This window comes from Sorex fumeus, unplaced genomic scaffold (assembly GCF_029834395.1).
Source record: "Sorex fumeus unplaced genomic scaffold, SorFum_2.1 ptg000009l, whole genome shotgun sequence".
Taxonomy (NCBI): domain Eukaryota; kingdom Metazoa; phylum Chordata; class Mammalia; order Eulipotyphla; family Soricidae; genus Sorex; species Sorex fumeus.
Genome location: NW_026606066.1, coordinates 763979 through 780933, shown reverse-complemented (window position 1 = coordinate 780933; position 16955 = coordinate 763979). Strand labels below are relative to the sequence as shown.

The 16955-nt window shown below is 47.8% G+C and overlaps 1 protein-coding gene and 1 non-coding gene across 25 annotated transcripts in view; one reads left to right on the top strand and one right to left on the bottom strand.

The window, feature by feature from the left end:
• CLASP1 (cytoplasmic linker associated protein 1) overlaps positions 1–16955 on the top strand; it is a 376782-nt gene that overhangs the window by 74960 nt on the left and 284867 nt on the right. For all 24 annotated transcript variants that reach the window (XR_008791890.1, XM_056110448.1, XM_056110468.1 and 21 more), the window contains exons 3-6: positions 8673–8751; positions 10584–10687; positions 11502–11593; positions 14403–14478. Coding sequence is in view for 23 of the 24 variants with exons in the window: in XM_056110448.1 (XP_055966423.1) it covers positions 8673–8751; positions 10584–10687; positions 11502–11593; positions 14403–14478 (351 nt within the window). In the remaining variant the exon portion in view is untranslated. The remainder of the gene's footprint in view (positions 1–8672; positions 8752–10583; positions 10688–11501; positions 11594–14402; positions 14479–16955) is intronic.
• On the bottom strand, positions 8001–8128 carry LOC130019841 (U4atac minor spliceosomal RNA). The gene has a single exon (XR_008791909.1). It is a non-coding gene; the product is annotated as a U4atac minor spliceosomal RNA (small nuclear RNA).

Sequence of the window (16955 nt, the reverse complement as noted above, 5' to 3'; positions counted from 1 at the left end):
TTTTATATTTGATGTTTGGACCCTAAGTGGTGGCGTTGTGCTCGGGGCCACTCCTGGGGGTTATCTGGGGTGTTGTTCCATCCCATGCCATGCCAGGGATGGAACCCAGGCCTCCTGCATTCATTGAGCTCATTCTCTGACCTAAGGGTTCAGGTTTGCAGAGTTGAATAACCACTCCCCACAATGCCATGTGAGAATGCTTCTCCGTCCCTCTCAAAGGATGCCTCAGACCCACTTGTCATCAGTCTTCATTTCCTCTCCTTGCTGCAGACAACCAGGGGTCTGTTTTTTGTTTTTGCTGCCTGTAGCTTTTCTTGATGTTTCATACAAAAGGGAGCAAATAGGGATAGAGTGGTAGCCCACCCGATTCAGGAGGTCTGGGCTCAATTCCCAGCACTACAGGGTTCCCTGAGCACTACCAGACCCCCTACGCTCTCTGAGCACCAACCCATGTGGCCCCAACACACAGAGAGGAGAAAGGAATACCCGAGTGTGTAGTCTCTTGTACCCGCTTCCCCCTTGAGCCCCATGTGTTCAAGGCTCCTCTGTGCTGCACGACATCACCGTAGTTCTTTATTTCATGGCGCTTCATCCTATGGCTCTCCCCGTTTTGTTTCCTCACGTGTAAGTTGATGACTGTCCACTCCCCCCCACCCCCCACATACTTTATTTAATCTCTGTGGTTTACAGAGGTGTTCGTGATGATTTGTTACAGGCATTTAGTATTCCAACACCAATGCCATTGCCGCTGTCATCTTCTCTCTGCCATTGAGTTAATGGCTATTTGGACCACTTCCACCCTTTGACTGTTAGAATACCACACTGTTTGGTAAAAAAGTGTGACTCTGGGAAAGAGCTAAGTGCTAAAAGTAGGTCAAGGGATCTACATGATAACCTTTCAGTATCTGTATTGCAGCCATAATGCCCAAAGGGTGGGGGTGAGAGTGGAAGAGAGAGAGAGCGAGAGAGAGAAAGAGAGAGTGAGAGAGAGAGAGAGGGGTGGGCGGGAGAGAGATGTGTGGAGGGAAACTGGGAACATTGGTGGTGGGAAATGTACACTGATGAAAGGACAGGTGTTGGAACATTGTATGACTGAAACCCAATTATGAATAACTTTGTGTATCTGACAGTGATTCAATAAAAAAAAAATCAAAGTTAAAAAAACAAGTAGTGGGCAACCACAGTGAGCCCTGGACACATGGCTGGCTCCAGTTATGCTCCCGTTGTACTCTGGTTATGTTCTGGTTATGAGCTAGCCATGCAGCCAGGGCTCACCGTGGTCTAGAATTTCTGCTGCCCTTCTGGACATGGTACTCTTGGTTCGCTCGTAAGCCCAGTCCCCAGTGGTAAGGTGATTGCTCCAGCTAATCGCTTTGTGACCAGGCCTAGATTGCGTATCTGTAAGGTAGGACTATTAATGGCTTTGGTATGTGGCTCTCGGTGTCATGGTAAGGATCACCCAAGCCGTAGCTCAGTGCTGAAGAACAGGCTGTGTGTGCGCGTGAGGCCCTAGGTTTCATCCCTGGTATCTCCTCTCCTCCCCCCAAAACAAGATGATCCATATTATCTTTAAAAGAGATCATGTATATCATTTTTTTTCTTTTTGGGTCACACCTGGCAATGCGCAGGGGCTACTCCTGGCTCCGCACTCAGGAATTACTCCTGGTGGTGCCCGGAGGACCATATGGGATGCTGGGGATTGAACCCGGGTTGGCCATGTTCGAGGCAAACACCCTCCCTGCTGCACTATGGCTCTGGCCCCATATCGTCGAGTATTAGAGACAATAGGATGCATGCAAGTCTCTGTTGCTCCTTGCCTTCCCCTCCTCCTCATCCTGTTGGTCTCTGGCACAGTTGGCGGGAATGAGGGGACCATATTCATATCCTGCTTTGAGTGCTTATAGTCCTGTTGCAGCTTGTTTTGACATGCGCAGAAGCTAGGGTGAGCTCCTGCAAGCAGTGGCCAGGGGTGGGGGTGACTAGATCCTCACGACCCCTGCCACTAGCCTCTCTGGGAAGGTACCTTAGAGGGGCTAGACCTAGGTCCTGAGGGAGGTGAGAATAGGGAGATTCTCCCAGAGAGCCTGCCGCAGGGGGTCCCCCTAAACTGGCCATTGGTGTCTGGAAGAGAGGTCGGGTCACTCAGCTGGGGAACGTATCATGGAGAAATTTGGATGTGAACGTGGCAGATTTTGATCTCTGCTTAATCTGCACAGCAGTGTGGGCCACTCCATGTGACGTGGACACGATGCGTAGTGCTCAGGCCGTGAGGCGCTGGGGGGAGGGGGCATGTGGCACCTCGGGTCCAACTTTCCCCTGTGTGTAATCATCACCTAACCTTGCTCCGTGATTGCTGATCTTCTGTCAAGCAAAATGGTTGGTTCAGCGTTCCTAAGACCCCTTTTAGTGGGAAAAGCTTTCTATTTTAGATCAACTCTGTTATTGCACCAGGCCCATTAGTCTAGTATCTGCAACTTGTTTGGCTTATGAACCGTCTCTGAAGAGGAGGTTAGACAGACCTGTACCACGAGTGTTGGGTGGAGTGTGGAAGGAGCTTTGAAGGACAGTAGGTGAGGAGGAATAATTCTTTCTGCCCTGTGTGAGTACACAAAGCCATTGCCTCTTTCACAACTGTTTTTTTGGTCTTTGTGTTGCGTTCTTATTCTTGGAACTGAAAGCAGTAGTGCACTGTAAAGTGTTAATTACTGCCTTATCAAGTAAGATTGCAGTTTAAGGTTTTTCTTTTTTCTTTTTTTCTTCCTTCCTTCCTTCCTTCCTTCCTTCCTTCCTTCCTTCCTTCCTTTCTTTCCTTTCTTTCTTTTTATTTTTTTAAAGATGCCAACTAACATCTCTTACAAGTCAGCAGGATGGGGTCGGGGTGGGGGCACAGACCTAGTGCATGGTGTGAGAAGCAGCAGCACCCAAGTGAATAGGCCCAGGGGATTCTTGGCTTTCCCACAATTTGTACTAAGGAAATAGCAGCACATGTATAGCTGTAGATACCTACCACCATATTGTTGGAAATAACGAAAAATTCTAACCAAACCTGAATGGTATCAGGGATGTGGAGGATTGGCTTAACAATATTTGGATACAGCTGTATCACACACATACTGAATAAAGAGAAATACATCTTGAATTATGATTTGGGAAGATTTCTAGAACATATTGAGTGAAACAGATACATAAATATGTGTATGCATATATATCTGTGTGTGTGTATATATACATATATAAAAGAAATGGAGTATTGCCTAGAACATATACATTAAAAAGAGCCTCTTTAGGAAGACCTTTTTTGGAGGAGGGTTGAGTTTTTGAGCCACATGTATTGTTGCTCAGAGGCTATTCCTGGCTCAGGAGTGACCCTTGGCAGTGCTAAAGGGACCGTGTGAGGTGCCAGGAATTCCAACCCAGGTTGATGCAGGGAGGAGAAGTGCCTGAAAACCTTGTACTGCCTCTCCGGTCTGAGCCTATTTAGAGAACAAAATTTCTTGTATGCATACGCACGCATGCATGCATACATGGGTATGTGTGTCTGTATGCTAAGGTGTCTATCCCTCCAAGGCATTATCTTTGGGTGATGAGATCTTCGGTATCCTTACTGTCTTTGGATTTTTGCCTGCGCTCCCTAGTAAGCCAGGGCCCCACACTGTTTTTGTTTTAATTTATAAAGTACTGCTCATAAAGCAGGCACCAGGCACTTATAAAGAGCTTACGCACTTTGACTTTGTTGTTGTTTTTGGATTCCCTATGGCAGTGCTCAGAGTGTACTCCTGGTTCTGTGCTCAGGGGTCACTCCTGGCATGGCGGGGGTGGGGAGGTGGGGGGCGTGTCCAGCTAGTTGTTTGCAGGATATACTTGCTGTACTAGCACTCAGACCTCAAGTGCCTAGGCACCTTGTAAAGACTTTTAACCTTCCCTCCTAGCCTCTCAGGCAAATGTATTCTAAGTTTGAATTTCCTGATGAAAGTTGTGACTGGTGGGGGATAAGCAGCTAAGTTGTTTCTATTAGGGTGGTTGAGGTGACATTCAAACCCAGATCTGTATGTGCAAATCTCTGTCTGTTTTCTGTCCCAGCCATTATCAAAACAATGAATGGAGTTTAGAGCTGAGTCCACCTGTCTTGTTTGCTGATTCTGGCCTAGCAGTGCTGATTTGCACAAGATCTTAAATTAGCTAGCAAGCCGAAAACCACTATAAACCTGGATTTTTTTTTTTTTTTGATGGTGTGTTTACATGAGACTAAGAAGAGCCTGGACAGGAGGTTTGGGGTTTGCATTCAACCTAGTAACTAAACTATTGGGTTTATAGATTAGCCTCTTTATCTTTATTTTCCTCATTTGCAAAACAATCTGATCTAATCTCAGTACTGTGAGATTAGATCAGATTCCTCTCAGAAGTTCCTTAAAAACAATGAAGTACAATGTGAAAGCAAAATACTGTTTTTAATCGAGCCAATCCAGTCGTTTAAAGTATCAGGAATAGCCTATTCTTACTTGACATCTCACCTCTGGAGTGAGGATTTTGAAGTTCTTCCTTTGATGAGAGCCAGCACAGCTGAAAAAGGACTGAGGTGGTGCCATTTGGATATTTTCTCGAGCAAGGAATCAGAGTCTCTTGTAACAGACTTGCAGTGGAGTGATCCTGGATCATTCCTGCCGTTCTGGTTTCTGAACTTTTTTTTTTTTTTCTCTAAATAGTAACTCACAGACCTGGCTCAGTGAGCTTTTATAAAGTGAACAGTGGTTTGTTAATTCAGGACAAGAAATAGAACACTGTCAGCCTTTCCCAAAATAATCTCTCTCCTGATTCAACTTAAAAAAATCATTCTAATTAAGGTAATGTGTTTACAGTGTTTTAAAAAATGCTTTCGGGGCTGGAGTGATAGTATAGCGGGTAGGGCATTTCCCTTGCATGTACGTAGCCCACCATTTCCGTCATCCCATATGGTCTCCTGAACACCACCAGGTGCGGCCCCCAGACAAACAAAAGTTACAAAAACTCTCCTGACTTTTATGGCAATCACTTTGTTTTCTTTTAAATTTGAATATCTAAGTATGCATCTTAAATTTTTAGTTTATGTGTTTATTTTTCAACCTCAAAGATGTATTTGCTCTATGCCTTGCTACTTATTATTACAAGATTTCACAGTACTGATACCCTTGCTTTCAGTGTTTATTGTATTTCTTGGGGTGGAAACCAGAACTTCCATACTCTGCATTGGATAGCATGTGGATACCTAGTTTGGGGTTATTACGAATAGCGCTGCTCTGAGCATTTTTGTGTGTATTTTACCTGTTGTACAGGTTCATGCACTTTTGTTGGGTATAATCCTACTAATGAGTGGCTGCATGTTGTACCTTCCAATATGGCAGGTATTTTTTTTAAAGTGTTGGTTGTGCTAGTTTCCATTCCCACCACCACATGAGAGTCCTTATCAAGTCTGGCTTTTGTCAGCTGTTTTAATTTTAACATTTTGTTGGGTTTAGAGTAATACCATGTTTTGTAATTTCTGCTTCTGATGACAAATGGAAGGTGAACAACTCTCATGAGCTTCTGTTATTAGCTTTTGTGAGGTGCGTATTGCTTTGCCCATTGACTGACTTGTACACTGTGCATAGAAGGTCTTGAATAAAGGGTCTTTCTTCCCCCCCCCCCCCCAAAATCTTCTTTTTACTCTCACTACTTTGTAGTACTTACTTTGTCCTAGAGAACTCCACTATACGTGTGGGTTTCTTCTTTTCTGTTGATGTAGTTGTCTTTTCCTTGGATTGATTAATACCACTTTGCCTTAATTCCTGCCGTTTTAAAATAAACCCTGGAATTCAGTGAGAGCAAGTTTCATCACCTTGTTTTACAAAAGTCTCTTGCTATTTGCATTTCTACATATACTTGGAATCAACTTGTGAAATTCCTAAAACACAGTTGGGATTTTTAGTGGAATTTTATTCAATGTGTCGATCAGCTTGGTCACTTAATCACTTATTCGCCAACGTGGCTTGGCACGTGCCTCAGGCAACCACAAGCAAACGTCCGAACTGGCAAAACAGTGCAGAAAAGCCATCAAGGATCAGCTTGGTAGAAATAAAAATTTTGCAACATTGGGAATTCTAATATGTAATTTTTTTTTCATTAATTTTGGTCTTTAAAAAAATCATTCCACTCTTCTGGGAGTACTACTGATTTCTTGTGGCTAGATTTATTCCTTGGTGCTTATAATCATGTAATTAAAAATGAAGATCTAAAATATTACTCTTGCTTGTTGTTTGTATAAAAATGTATTTTTGTTTATTGGGTTTGCATGATGTCTTGATAAACTCACTTATGAATTTTATAACATACTGGTTTTTCTAGATGTTCTTATAATTAGCACTGTAGCACTGTCCTCCTGTTGTTCATTGATTTGCTTGAGTGGGCACCAGTAACACCTCTATTGTGAGACTTGCGGCTGTTTTTGGCATATTGAATATGCAGTGGGGAGAATACGCAGTGGGGAGTGATACATTTGGTAGCTTGCTGTGCTCTCCGAGAGGGACAGAGGAATCAAACCCGGGTTGGCTGCATGCAAGGCAAATGCCCTACCCACTATGGTATCGGTCCAGCTAAGATTATTTTGTCATTAAGCATTATTTGGAATTCAGATACACCATTAAAAAGAGTGTAGAAGCTAGAGAGATTGTACAGAGGTACTTGCCTGCACGTGGTTGGCCTCTTCTATCTTCATATAGTCCCCCAACACTGACAGACTGACAGGAGTGATCTCTGAGCAGAGACAGGTGTAAGCCCTGGGAACTGCTGGGTGTGGTCCCCAAAAAAGAAAAACCCTGAAACCTGAGTCAGTGTGCACTTGGGAAACTACTAACTGTAAAGAACATCTGTCCTACAACTGTCACAATCCACCACCAGTTTTAGGATCTGACCTTATCCTAGGCAGGGTAAGGGGCCTCCCTTGTGCAGCTGTTTGACCCTCACCTCTTGGCATGTGCTTTTTTGCCAAGAGGACTCTCTTTGGCCTGAGGCTGGATTTAAAACTATTAGCTTCGTGCATACAGTGTAATCCTTCTTAGGGAAGCTCTCTGCTAGCCCAGTCCTTGTCCTCAGGAACTTACCTCCACTGGGCAGCTGGTCGGGATCTATCTAGAACCCATGCCTATGACACAGCCCATCTGGTGAGAACAGTCAAATGTGTGTAGTTGCTCCTAATATACACCAAGAAGGTGCTCTTAATATACACCAAGAAGGATTTGAAGCACTTGACAAAACACAGCCAAGCACGGTGCCTATTCTGCTACTGGATTTTAGAGGTGAAGAAAATGAGGCACGTGCAATGGTTTTTTTTTTTTTGGTCCTTTGGTTGAAATGGAAACAGAAGGGCTTGATGTGTAAACATTCCTGATTCAACGTTTAAACATTTCTGTTTAAACCCCAGTGCTCTGTGACTACGGGTACATTTAGGCAATAGGTATGAATCCCTTCAGTGGATCCAGAGTGCATTTGTTTATTCTGCCTCATGACGCTTTCTTTGCTTCTCCTGATGTTTTGATTATACTGGGCCTAGGGGATTTTGAGGATGATTACAAGTGGATGTGCAGTGCATCATACCCACAAGATTTATGGCTCACTGTTCGTCCTTGTTCTAACAAACTTATATAAATACTTAACACAATTTAGCATTTTAATGAAATCAATTCAACGAAGCTGCAGTTTGAGCTTCACTCAGTATTGAAACAGTAGGTCCTAAATCAAAGGACCGCAGTTGTTTGCAGTTTGGTAGCTGAAAACTACAGGTGTTAACGAGGCATTGCAAAAAAAAATTCCGTAATTAATGAATTTGTTCTTCTGATTCTTCTGATGCCCAAGAGACAGTTGCCCAAGGAACGATTTATTTAGTTCTGTTTTGACCCACACGCCCCCTGCTGGCCAAACTGATCGCGTCAAAGTCACGTAATTTGCAAACTACTTTTAGCTTACATGTCGTGGAAAAAGAGATTTTTCTTTTTTCCAAAAATTGCACCAAGATAAAGCGAAAAGCTCTAACTGATGCGAGCGTGTTGTTCAGGTGTTAGCAGTACTGCCCTCACTAGACGTTCATTGGACAGTAGCGCAACCCCAAGAAAAGGATGGTTGGTGGGGGCTTGGCTTGCTCTGCATGCGGGAAGGGCCAATACCAGTTTGGGTTGTGGCGACTAAAATGGCAGTCCAGTCCCAGCCGCCCAGAGCCAGTTTTTGTATGGGTTCGGACCACCGTTCCGGAAACCTACCGTCAACTCCGTGTTTTCCGACGCCTTTGAAGGTGTCAGAGAGACCGCACGGTTTACCCATAAGGCCAAGCGTCCGTCGCGTCTCATTTGCATACGCGTCTCGAGGTTGGGGCCAGTCGGGGGCGGCGTGGGGCGTGGTTTGTTTCCCGGCGGCGCGGTCCTGGCGGGTTTATTTATTTCTTTATTTCTCTTTTTTTACGGGTAAAACCATAGCATTGGAAACAGCGATTTTTAAAGACGAGAACAGCCGCTTCATGCGTCGCCGCGCGTATCCTCCTCGCCGGCACGAGCCCGCCGACTCCAGCCGGCCTCCGAGCCAGACGTGCGGGGTGGTCCCGGGAACGGGTGCGGGAGCGCGCTGGGCCCCCGCGGCCACGGATAACGGGTTCCTGGTGTTTCCGGTTGCAGGTGGTTCTTCTGGGCATGGACATCCTGTCGGCACTGGTCACCCGGCTGCAGGATCGGTTCAAGGCGCAGATTGGCACAGGTGAGCTGTGGGCAGGTGGGGGGGGGCAAAGACTCCCAAGGGTGGGGGCTCTCAAGGTCTCCACCCCTCAGGCCCCATATTTCCCCGCGGTGTTCCCGAACCTTCTTCCTCCCGCCAGCTCCCCTGAGTTCCCCTTTCAGCTTGCCAGCCCCCGCTCCATCCCCCCACTCAACCGGTCTCTCCTGCTGCATCTGCATCTCCTGACCTTCTCTTCTGCAGGGTGGTCGCTGGTCCTTGGACCCCTTCTGCAGACTGCTTCCGTTTTCACCCGCCTCTTCGCCTCTTCTCCCCAACTCCGTGTTCCAATAAGGGATGTCACTGCTCATCCTGCAACATTGCTTCTAATCCCTCCTTTCGCTCCTTCCTTTCTTCTCCTCCTCTCCTTCTCTGGAGGTTCTCTGGAGACCTGGGAACTTCTTGTGATTCGGTGGATGGGGTGCTGCTTGGGCCCTGCCATAGCAGGGGTCCCCAGGACCACCCCTACCTGCAGGGCTGCACCTGGAGCCCCTGCTGCAGGGGTTTACAAGTTCAGCCTGCTGCTTGGAAGGCCCGGTGTTATCTCCTCGGCCACCGGATCCTTTCTCTTACACCGATGAACCATCACACTTACACGGGTCAACTAGAGTCATATTTATTCCCAAATTCCTCCCTTTGGAGAGACTTTTTGTGTTTGAGAATTCCTGCCAATCTGATGCTCCCGTATTTCCCCTCGATGGTTATTGCTGACATTTTGCACTTTGATTATAAATGTTACTGTGTCTGGCATATCGAATACTCTCGGTAGCTTGCCGGGCTCTCCGAGAGGGGCGGAGGAATCGAACTCGGGTCGGCCATGTTGGCCGCTTGTAAGGCGAACGCCCTACCCACTGTGCTATCGCTCCAGCCTAAATGTCATTATACATGTAAAGTGTTCCCTCCTTTGTGAAGGGAAAATCATGTCAGCAAAATGAAATAAAAAGAGCCACAGATCTAGTACATTTAGAGGTGATCTACATGCCTCTAAACCTGCAGCTCTGGCTTGATGACATTTCATAAAGGCACTATTAGCACTAAGTGACTGTCTGTGCATTTCCTTATGCTTTCTCCTTTTAAGGCAGCACACATGTGTTCTTTCCTTTCACTATCTGACCAGTGTGCTGCTTTACATGAGCTCTTTCCATTCTGGCACTCTGCTCATCAAATGAATAAGTTTCCTTCGCTTTTAGAAAATCAATATATTCATGGCATTGCATTTTCTTTCTCCATTAGACAAATTGTTCAGTACAGTTGTTCAGTACTATCTTGTAAAAGGATGTTTTTATAGACCCTTTGGAGATGCAGAGTAGCTGACCCCTGGTATAGGCAGATGCCCTTGAAGCATTTGCTGCTGGCAGCATCCAAGTGTGGCAGAGGGATGGCGCTCCGGTCCCCTTCTGAAGTGCTTGTGTGTTACGTAAGTTTGAGAACACAGCGCAGCTGAGAGATTGATGCTTGACTGCCTGCGCCTGGCAGAGAGACCAGAGCTCCTCTCTCTGACCTGTGTTTCCTTTGGAGGTCATTCACTGGCATTTACTTTTAGTGACATTTCATGGCTTAAAGTATGTGAGGGTGGAGGAAAGTGGGGTAAGACACATGCTGTGTCTGCCTGTTTCAAAGGATTTTGCGGTTTCCTAGAGCAACGTCCTTGGATTGTAGCATGGAGAGCCGAGCTCTGATGAGCAGCGAACTCAGAGCTTAGGCCAGCGTTCAGGCAGGGTTCTGCCCTCCCTCACAGCTGAAGTATCGGGTTGGTGATCTAGACCTCCTCTTGCCCTGGAGGTTTTCACTGAATCGATGTGCATTTTGCTTTCTAGTGCTGCCAAGTTTAATAGACCGACTGGGGGATGCTAAAGACTCCGTGAGGGAACAAGACCAAACTCTGCTGCTGAAGATCATGGATCAAGCTGCTAATCCCCAGGTAGGACCAATAAAGTGCCTCGCTGGTGTTTCTGTGCCTACGTGACATCTGTGTACGAGTCCAGAGGGAAAAAAAGCTTATTGTACCAGCTTCCCTCCCTCTCCCCACCCCCCGCCCCCACCCTCCCATACAGGTTATTTAAATACATGATGTCAGCAGCAGAGGATATACTTTGCATAGACTGGCGGGCTGCCCCCAGGTGATGAGTGCTTGCTTAATCCACCAGAGTCTTGGGCTCACTTACACGGTTGACCCCCCTCTTTCCTCTGCCAAGAGGCAGCTGTGCTGGCTGCGCTGGCAGCTGGCCTGGCTGCAGCCCCTGTCCCGGTCAGCAAGTGAGCTGGGCTGCTGGAGGGCTGGATGGGGAGCACAGCACTGCCTTCTGGGGCTCAGCTGTCTGTTCTTCGGGACGGTTTCATGTGGGATGTCATCAGGAAAAACCCGACGAGCATTAGAAGATGAGCAGCTGTTTGACCAGTGGAAGGCGGCAGCAGCTGTGAGGACAGTTTGATCTGGAAAGTGGCCTCCTTCCTTTCATCATCCTGTCGTCCCTCCTGTGAAAGGCGTGGGGGTGGGGGGTGGGGGGTGGTCACCACACTTCCTTGCAGTGTTCTTGGATGAGTGAAATACAGTTGGGAATGATCTGCAAAGCAGTAGAGCAAAGCATTTTCAGGGTGCTCTTGCCAGAGTGGAGTGGGTTGTGGGAGGGGCCGGGCTCACCCTTTGCAGGGTGCCCCTTCTGCTGGCCACTGTGAGCTGGGAGGTGATGGAGGCCCTGTCCTCCCCCTTTTCACTTGTCCTTTGCCATCCACAGTACGTGTGGGATCGAATGCTCGGAGGCTTTAAACACAAGAATTTCCGGACTCGGGAAGGCACGTGTCTCTGTCTTGTCGCCACACTCAATGCGTAAGTCTCGGGGGAGGAGGGGTCTGGGGGTCTCCATCTGGGAACTTTTTTATTTTCAATTCGTAGTTTGAATTACTCACAGAGTTCCTGGAAGTTGCAGGCGACGTGTCCTGGGTGGTGCATCGTGCCCCTTCCCTCCTCCCCAGCCTTAGCCTCTGGTCTGTTTATGGTTCATTGTCAGTACCAGGAAATTCACATTAATGCGCCTCCCTCGAGCTCAGTCGCATTGCGGCAGTTATTCTCCCACATGCGTATATGTGTGTTCAGGTGTGGCCATGCCCGTGAGCAGCTATGTGCAGTGGGCGATGGAACTGTGATCATAGTCTGCATGGCCCCGCACCATCACCATCCCCCACAGGGCCCAGGCGTAACCCTGGACAGCCCCTAGTCACCATCTCCACATCTTGATTCAAGAGATAGTTCAGTGGGCAGGACACCTGCCTTGCACACCTCTGACCCGGGTGGTTTGATCCCCAGCACCCCATATGGTCCCCCAGACCCCGCCAGGCGTGGTCCCTGAGTAGAGCCTGGCTGAGCAAGCGCTGAGCACTGCCGGGTATGGCCCCAAAACAAAAACAAAGAAACAAGAATGTTATATAAATGGAATCACATAGGATGCAAGTCTCTGAGACTGGCTTTTTTTCATTCATTCATGATTTCCTCAGTGCCAGGGATCAAACTCTTGTCTCCGAGTACGCACATATACAGTCAGTCCTGTTGAACCATCTCTCTGGCCCCCGTTTAATTTGTGGTTTGGTTGTGCCTGGCACTGCTCAGAAGCTATTCTCAGCTCGGTGCTTGGGGGTCCTTCTCGGTGCAGCTCAGGGACCAGATATTGCCGGGACTTAAACCTGGGTCTCCTGCATGCAAAGCAGGCAGAACTAAGAGTGTTGAGAAGCCTCGCTGGCCCCTGTTTTTTAATTTTATTTACTTAATTTTATTTGGTTTTTGGGCCACGCCCCACAGTGCTCAGGGGCTGTTCCTGGCTTTATGCTCAGGAGTATCCCCTTGGGGTGTTTGGGTGACCACATGTAGTGTCAGGGATTAAACCAGTGTCAGCCACGTGTGATGCTAGGACTTTTCTTCCTGTAATATTTCTCCAGATCCCCATCTTAATTTTTAAAAGACCGTAAGCTGTTTTCCAGGGTTTTGTTTTATTTTACCATTTTATAGTTGCACCATCATTGTTAAGTATCATTTAGCTTCTTTACATTTTGGCTAGTGTTGACTTAACACTGTTTTTTTATTCTAGCCATTTCAGTATTTTTACAGTGATAACTCTTTTTTTAGTTTTAATTTGTATTTGTCTTATGGGTGTTGATGTTGAACCTTTTTCATAAGCTTATGGGAGGGAGATGCGTTAAAAAATTAGGCAGTAGGAGCTGGAGAGATAGTGCAATGGGTCAGGCACTCACCTGCATGCAGCTGACCAAGGTTTGATCCCCAGCACAATATATGTTCCTCTGAGCCTTGTCAGGAGTGATCCCTGAGCACAGACCGAGCCAGGAGTAAACCCTGAGCACCTTTGATTATGACATCCCCTCAAAAAATATATATATGTATATACATACATATATTAGATAGTGTTAGATAGATCGGGTTAGAGAGATAGCTCATAGACTGAGTGCTTGCTCTTGTAAGTGGGAGGCCTTTATTTGATCTTTAGACCATGGTCCCCTGAGCACCACTGGGATTGACCCCTGAGCACTGTCAGGTGTTGCCCCAAAACAAAATCAAACAAATTACATATTACTGTTAATGATTATGAAGTAGTAATATTTATACATGTCACCCACAGATAGTCACTCTTAACATGGATCGTATTTTTTTTTTCTATCCTGTAAGGTTTTATTTGAGTTTTGTTTTCTTTGGGGGCCACACCTGGCGATGCTCGGGGTTACTGGTGGCTCCGCATCTGGGAATCACTCTTGGGGAGGTTCAGGGGACTCTGTACAAGGCAGGTGCGCTGCCTGCTATACTCTTGCTCTGGCCCCTACTTTTATTTTTTTTTAAACCAAAATTGGTGTTCGATTGCTTTAATTACTTTGAAAATTTTCACTGTTAATGTGTTAGCCATTTCCATGCTATTGATTAGTTACCATTTCATGAACCGTTTCTAGCCTTGAATCATAGTAGTTTCCCCTCCCAAAAGTTTATCCTAAGGGAGTAATCAGATTGTCAGTGAAAGGTGGTGCACCAAGACTCTGGCTACTGACACTAGCACTTTTGATGGTGAGGAGCTGAAAGGAGTGAGAGGGCAGCATCGAGGTGGGGTCCAGCCAGGACTCTTTCAGCTGTCCCCATTCAGCAGTTACTCTCATTCCTCCCTGGAGCTGAGAGACGTGTGGGTGGAGAATGTGATGCGAATCCGCCAGGCACTTGCGTTGGCTGTGATGAATGAGTTGGGCAGAGAGGGACGGGATGGGGCTGGGGTCATTGTGCTGAGACCGTCGTAAGTGAGGCATGCAGGAATGTGGGGACATCTAGGCTTTGGCTTGGCATCAAAGGGGTGGGACCAGACTGCAGAGACCCTCAAGTGCCTGGGGGGAAGGGGGGGATGGCCTGGCAGTGAGAGGGCCCTCAAGATTTTGCACTCTACAAAGAAGCTGTCGTGGTGGGATGTATGTGTGTGTGAGTGTGTGTGTGTGTGTGTGTGTGTGTGTATTCAGATGGGAGGGAGAGAGCCTTGGTGGGAGGTGGCCCCAGGACCCTGAGGTAGAGAGGAAAGTTGTCTTGCTTTCCCTGCAGGGAAGTGTCTTTCTTTCCCACCAATAATAAAACAATCCTTTTTTTTTTTTCTCCTCCCCAGCTCTGGAGCACATACTTTAACACTAAACAAGATAGTGCCACATATATGTAACTTACTTGGAGATCCCAATAGCCAGGTGAGTGCATTTTGAGGTAGGAGGAACCGAATGGCTATAGACCACGATGAGGCCTTTGGGGATTCTGGGAGGGCCTGATGGGAGGTGTGGGGGATGGAACTTCCAGTATGTGCTTGCCATAGAGTGATGGTTGCTTAAGATACCGCCCATGAGCATTTCTAAGATGCCCAGGTAAGTGTGCTGGCCAGTCTGGGCCCTGTAGAGGACGAGGCATCACTAGCCTATAAAGTGATGTCATCCAGGCTGCTCCCAGACACTGTCCCTGCAGTCCCTCTTCCCTGCCCGGAGCGGGAGCAGGCCAGAGGTTGCCCACTGTGGGGGTGGCGTTGATTGGAAAGGGCCTGAGGACTCTTCTCAGGCAACTGGAATGTTCCTGTTCACTCTCTTTGGTGGCCCCACTGGTATCTTTCACTGGAAACTCCTCGAACTCCCCCTTTAGAAGTGGGTATGCCAATTTATGTGCATTTTATTTGATAAGCAACCCCCTTTCCCTCCCAGCCCCCGCCCGCTCGCCCCAAATGCCCCAGTCCCTCAGTGGAAGGGGGGTGCTGTTGGCCTTCTGGGATCAGCTCCCATTTCTGGGAACTTTTCCAGGCAGCTCCTCAGCCACTTCTCTTGCTTTATCTCATTCCGATTCTCACCGAGTGTTTTTATCTTGTTAGCTCACCCACACTGGGGAAACACAGTCCTCTGTAAAAGGGCCAAAATGGGAACAGACCTACAAAAGTGGTAAACAGGCATCTCATTGCAAGTCTTGGTTTACTGGGATGTGTGTGTGAGTTGGTCTTGCCTTGCATCTACTTCCGAGGCTGTGGTCCGAGCCCTTTCTATTCTCTCCACTCATGCATTGCTTTGCCCCTAGTTCCAGCTACATTTTCTCCCCTTCTGTCTGATGCTGGGCTCCTGCCTCCCTTCCCTTTTCTCTCCCATCTTCGATCTTGCTGGCTCACTGTTGTTCTGGGTCTCCCTGGCATGTTCCCATATCCCTCTGTGCACTCTTCTTATCCAGCCTTCGTGGAAAATGTTTAACATAGAAGATATAAAATACACACACACACACACACACACACACACACACACACACACACACACTCTCCTCCTCCTCCTTCTTCTTCTTCTTCTTCTTCTTCTTCTTCTTCTTCTTCTTCTTCTTCTTCTTCTTCTTCTTCTTCTTCTCCTTCTTCTTCTTCTCCTTCTCCTTCTCCTTCTCCTTCTCCTTCTCCTTCTCCTCCTCCTCCTCCTCCTCCTCCTCCTCCTCCTCCTCCTCCTCCTCCTTCTTCTTCTTCCTGTTATTATTGCTGAGTCTTGCTTTTATGGTCAACATTAGCTTCAGCTTTCTTTGGGCTGGAGAGGGAGTACAGAGGGCAAGGTGCTTGCCTGGTGTGAACTCACCCCATTTCAATCCTTGGCATCACATAGGGACCCTTAGCCCCATTAGGAGTGAACCCTGAGCACAGAGCCAGGAGTAAGCCCTGAGCACTGCCGGGTAGAATCCAATCCACATCCTGCCCCATCCAAATAAAATGTAAAAAAAACCAATGCTTTCTTATTAAATGGATGATTTTTTACTTTGCCCGGCCGCACCCCCCTCCCCCCCTGGTGTTTTGGATCTTGTCTGTATTTTGGTTTTCTGTGTGAGAGAGAAGTCCTTTCTAGCTGTCACAAGTCCGGGCTGCCACTGCTGCTGGTGCCCTTATGTCAAGCAGAAAAGCGGGCGCTGCTCACTGAGGTGATTTATTCCTAGTTCCCAGGCTCAGGTCCAGGCAGGTGAGGCGGATAGACTTGCAGGACCTGTGAGGAGACTGGCGCTCTGTGGGCCGTCTTCCACGGACCCTAACAGGGTTTATTTATAGCCCGAAGATTCCACAGCAAGGACTGTGTACTCACAACTGCCTGAGGAATGCTGCGTGTACATTCAGTCCACAGCTCCCAGAACCCCACCTGTCAGGAAGCCGCCACCCCACTCTCTGGTACTTGGCCGGCGACTTGGCCCTCTCGGGCCCTTTGCATTCAGGCTTTCCCTCCTTGGAGTTTTCTCGTCAGTCTTGAGCACTAGTCTTTTAACCTCGAAGGCCAGGAGTTGGACATGCTTCTCTTTGTCGTCCCAGGACTGCCCGGGGTGAAGCGGACACCCCATCGCTGTTGGGGTGACTTCCTGTGGGCGGCTAGGGCTCAGACTGGGGATGGGGAAGGCTGGACTGGACAGTGCTGTTAGTGCACTTGGTCCCATGCTGTGGTCAGCCCCAGCTCTCCTCCTCCGCAGCTGTGGGTCGAGAGTCCTTCCCCAGCCCTCCCGGCCGCCCTGACACTGAGGGCCCTTGCACTTGGTGTGAGTCGAACTCCCCCGCAGAGAAGATCAGAATCATTTCAGTGTTGGACTGGCGTAGAGCCTGGAAGACTGCTCGGGCTGGCCCATGGGTGTGGGTGCGAAGACTTGCCGCTCTAAGCAAATGGAAAAACCCAACTCCGAATGAAGA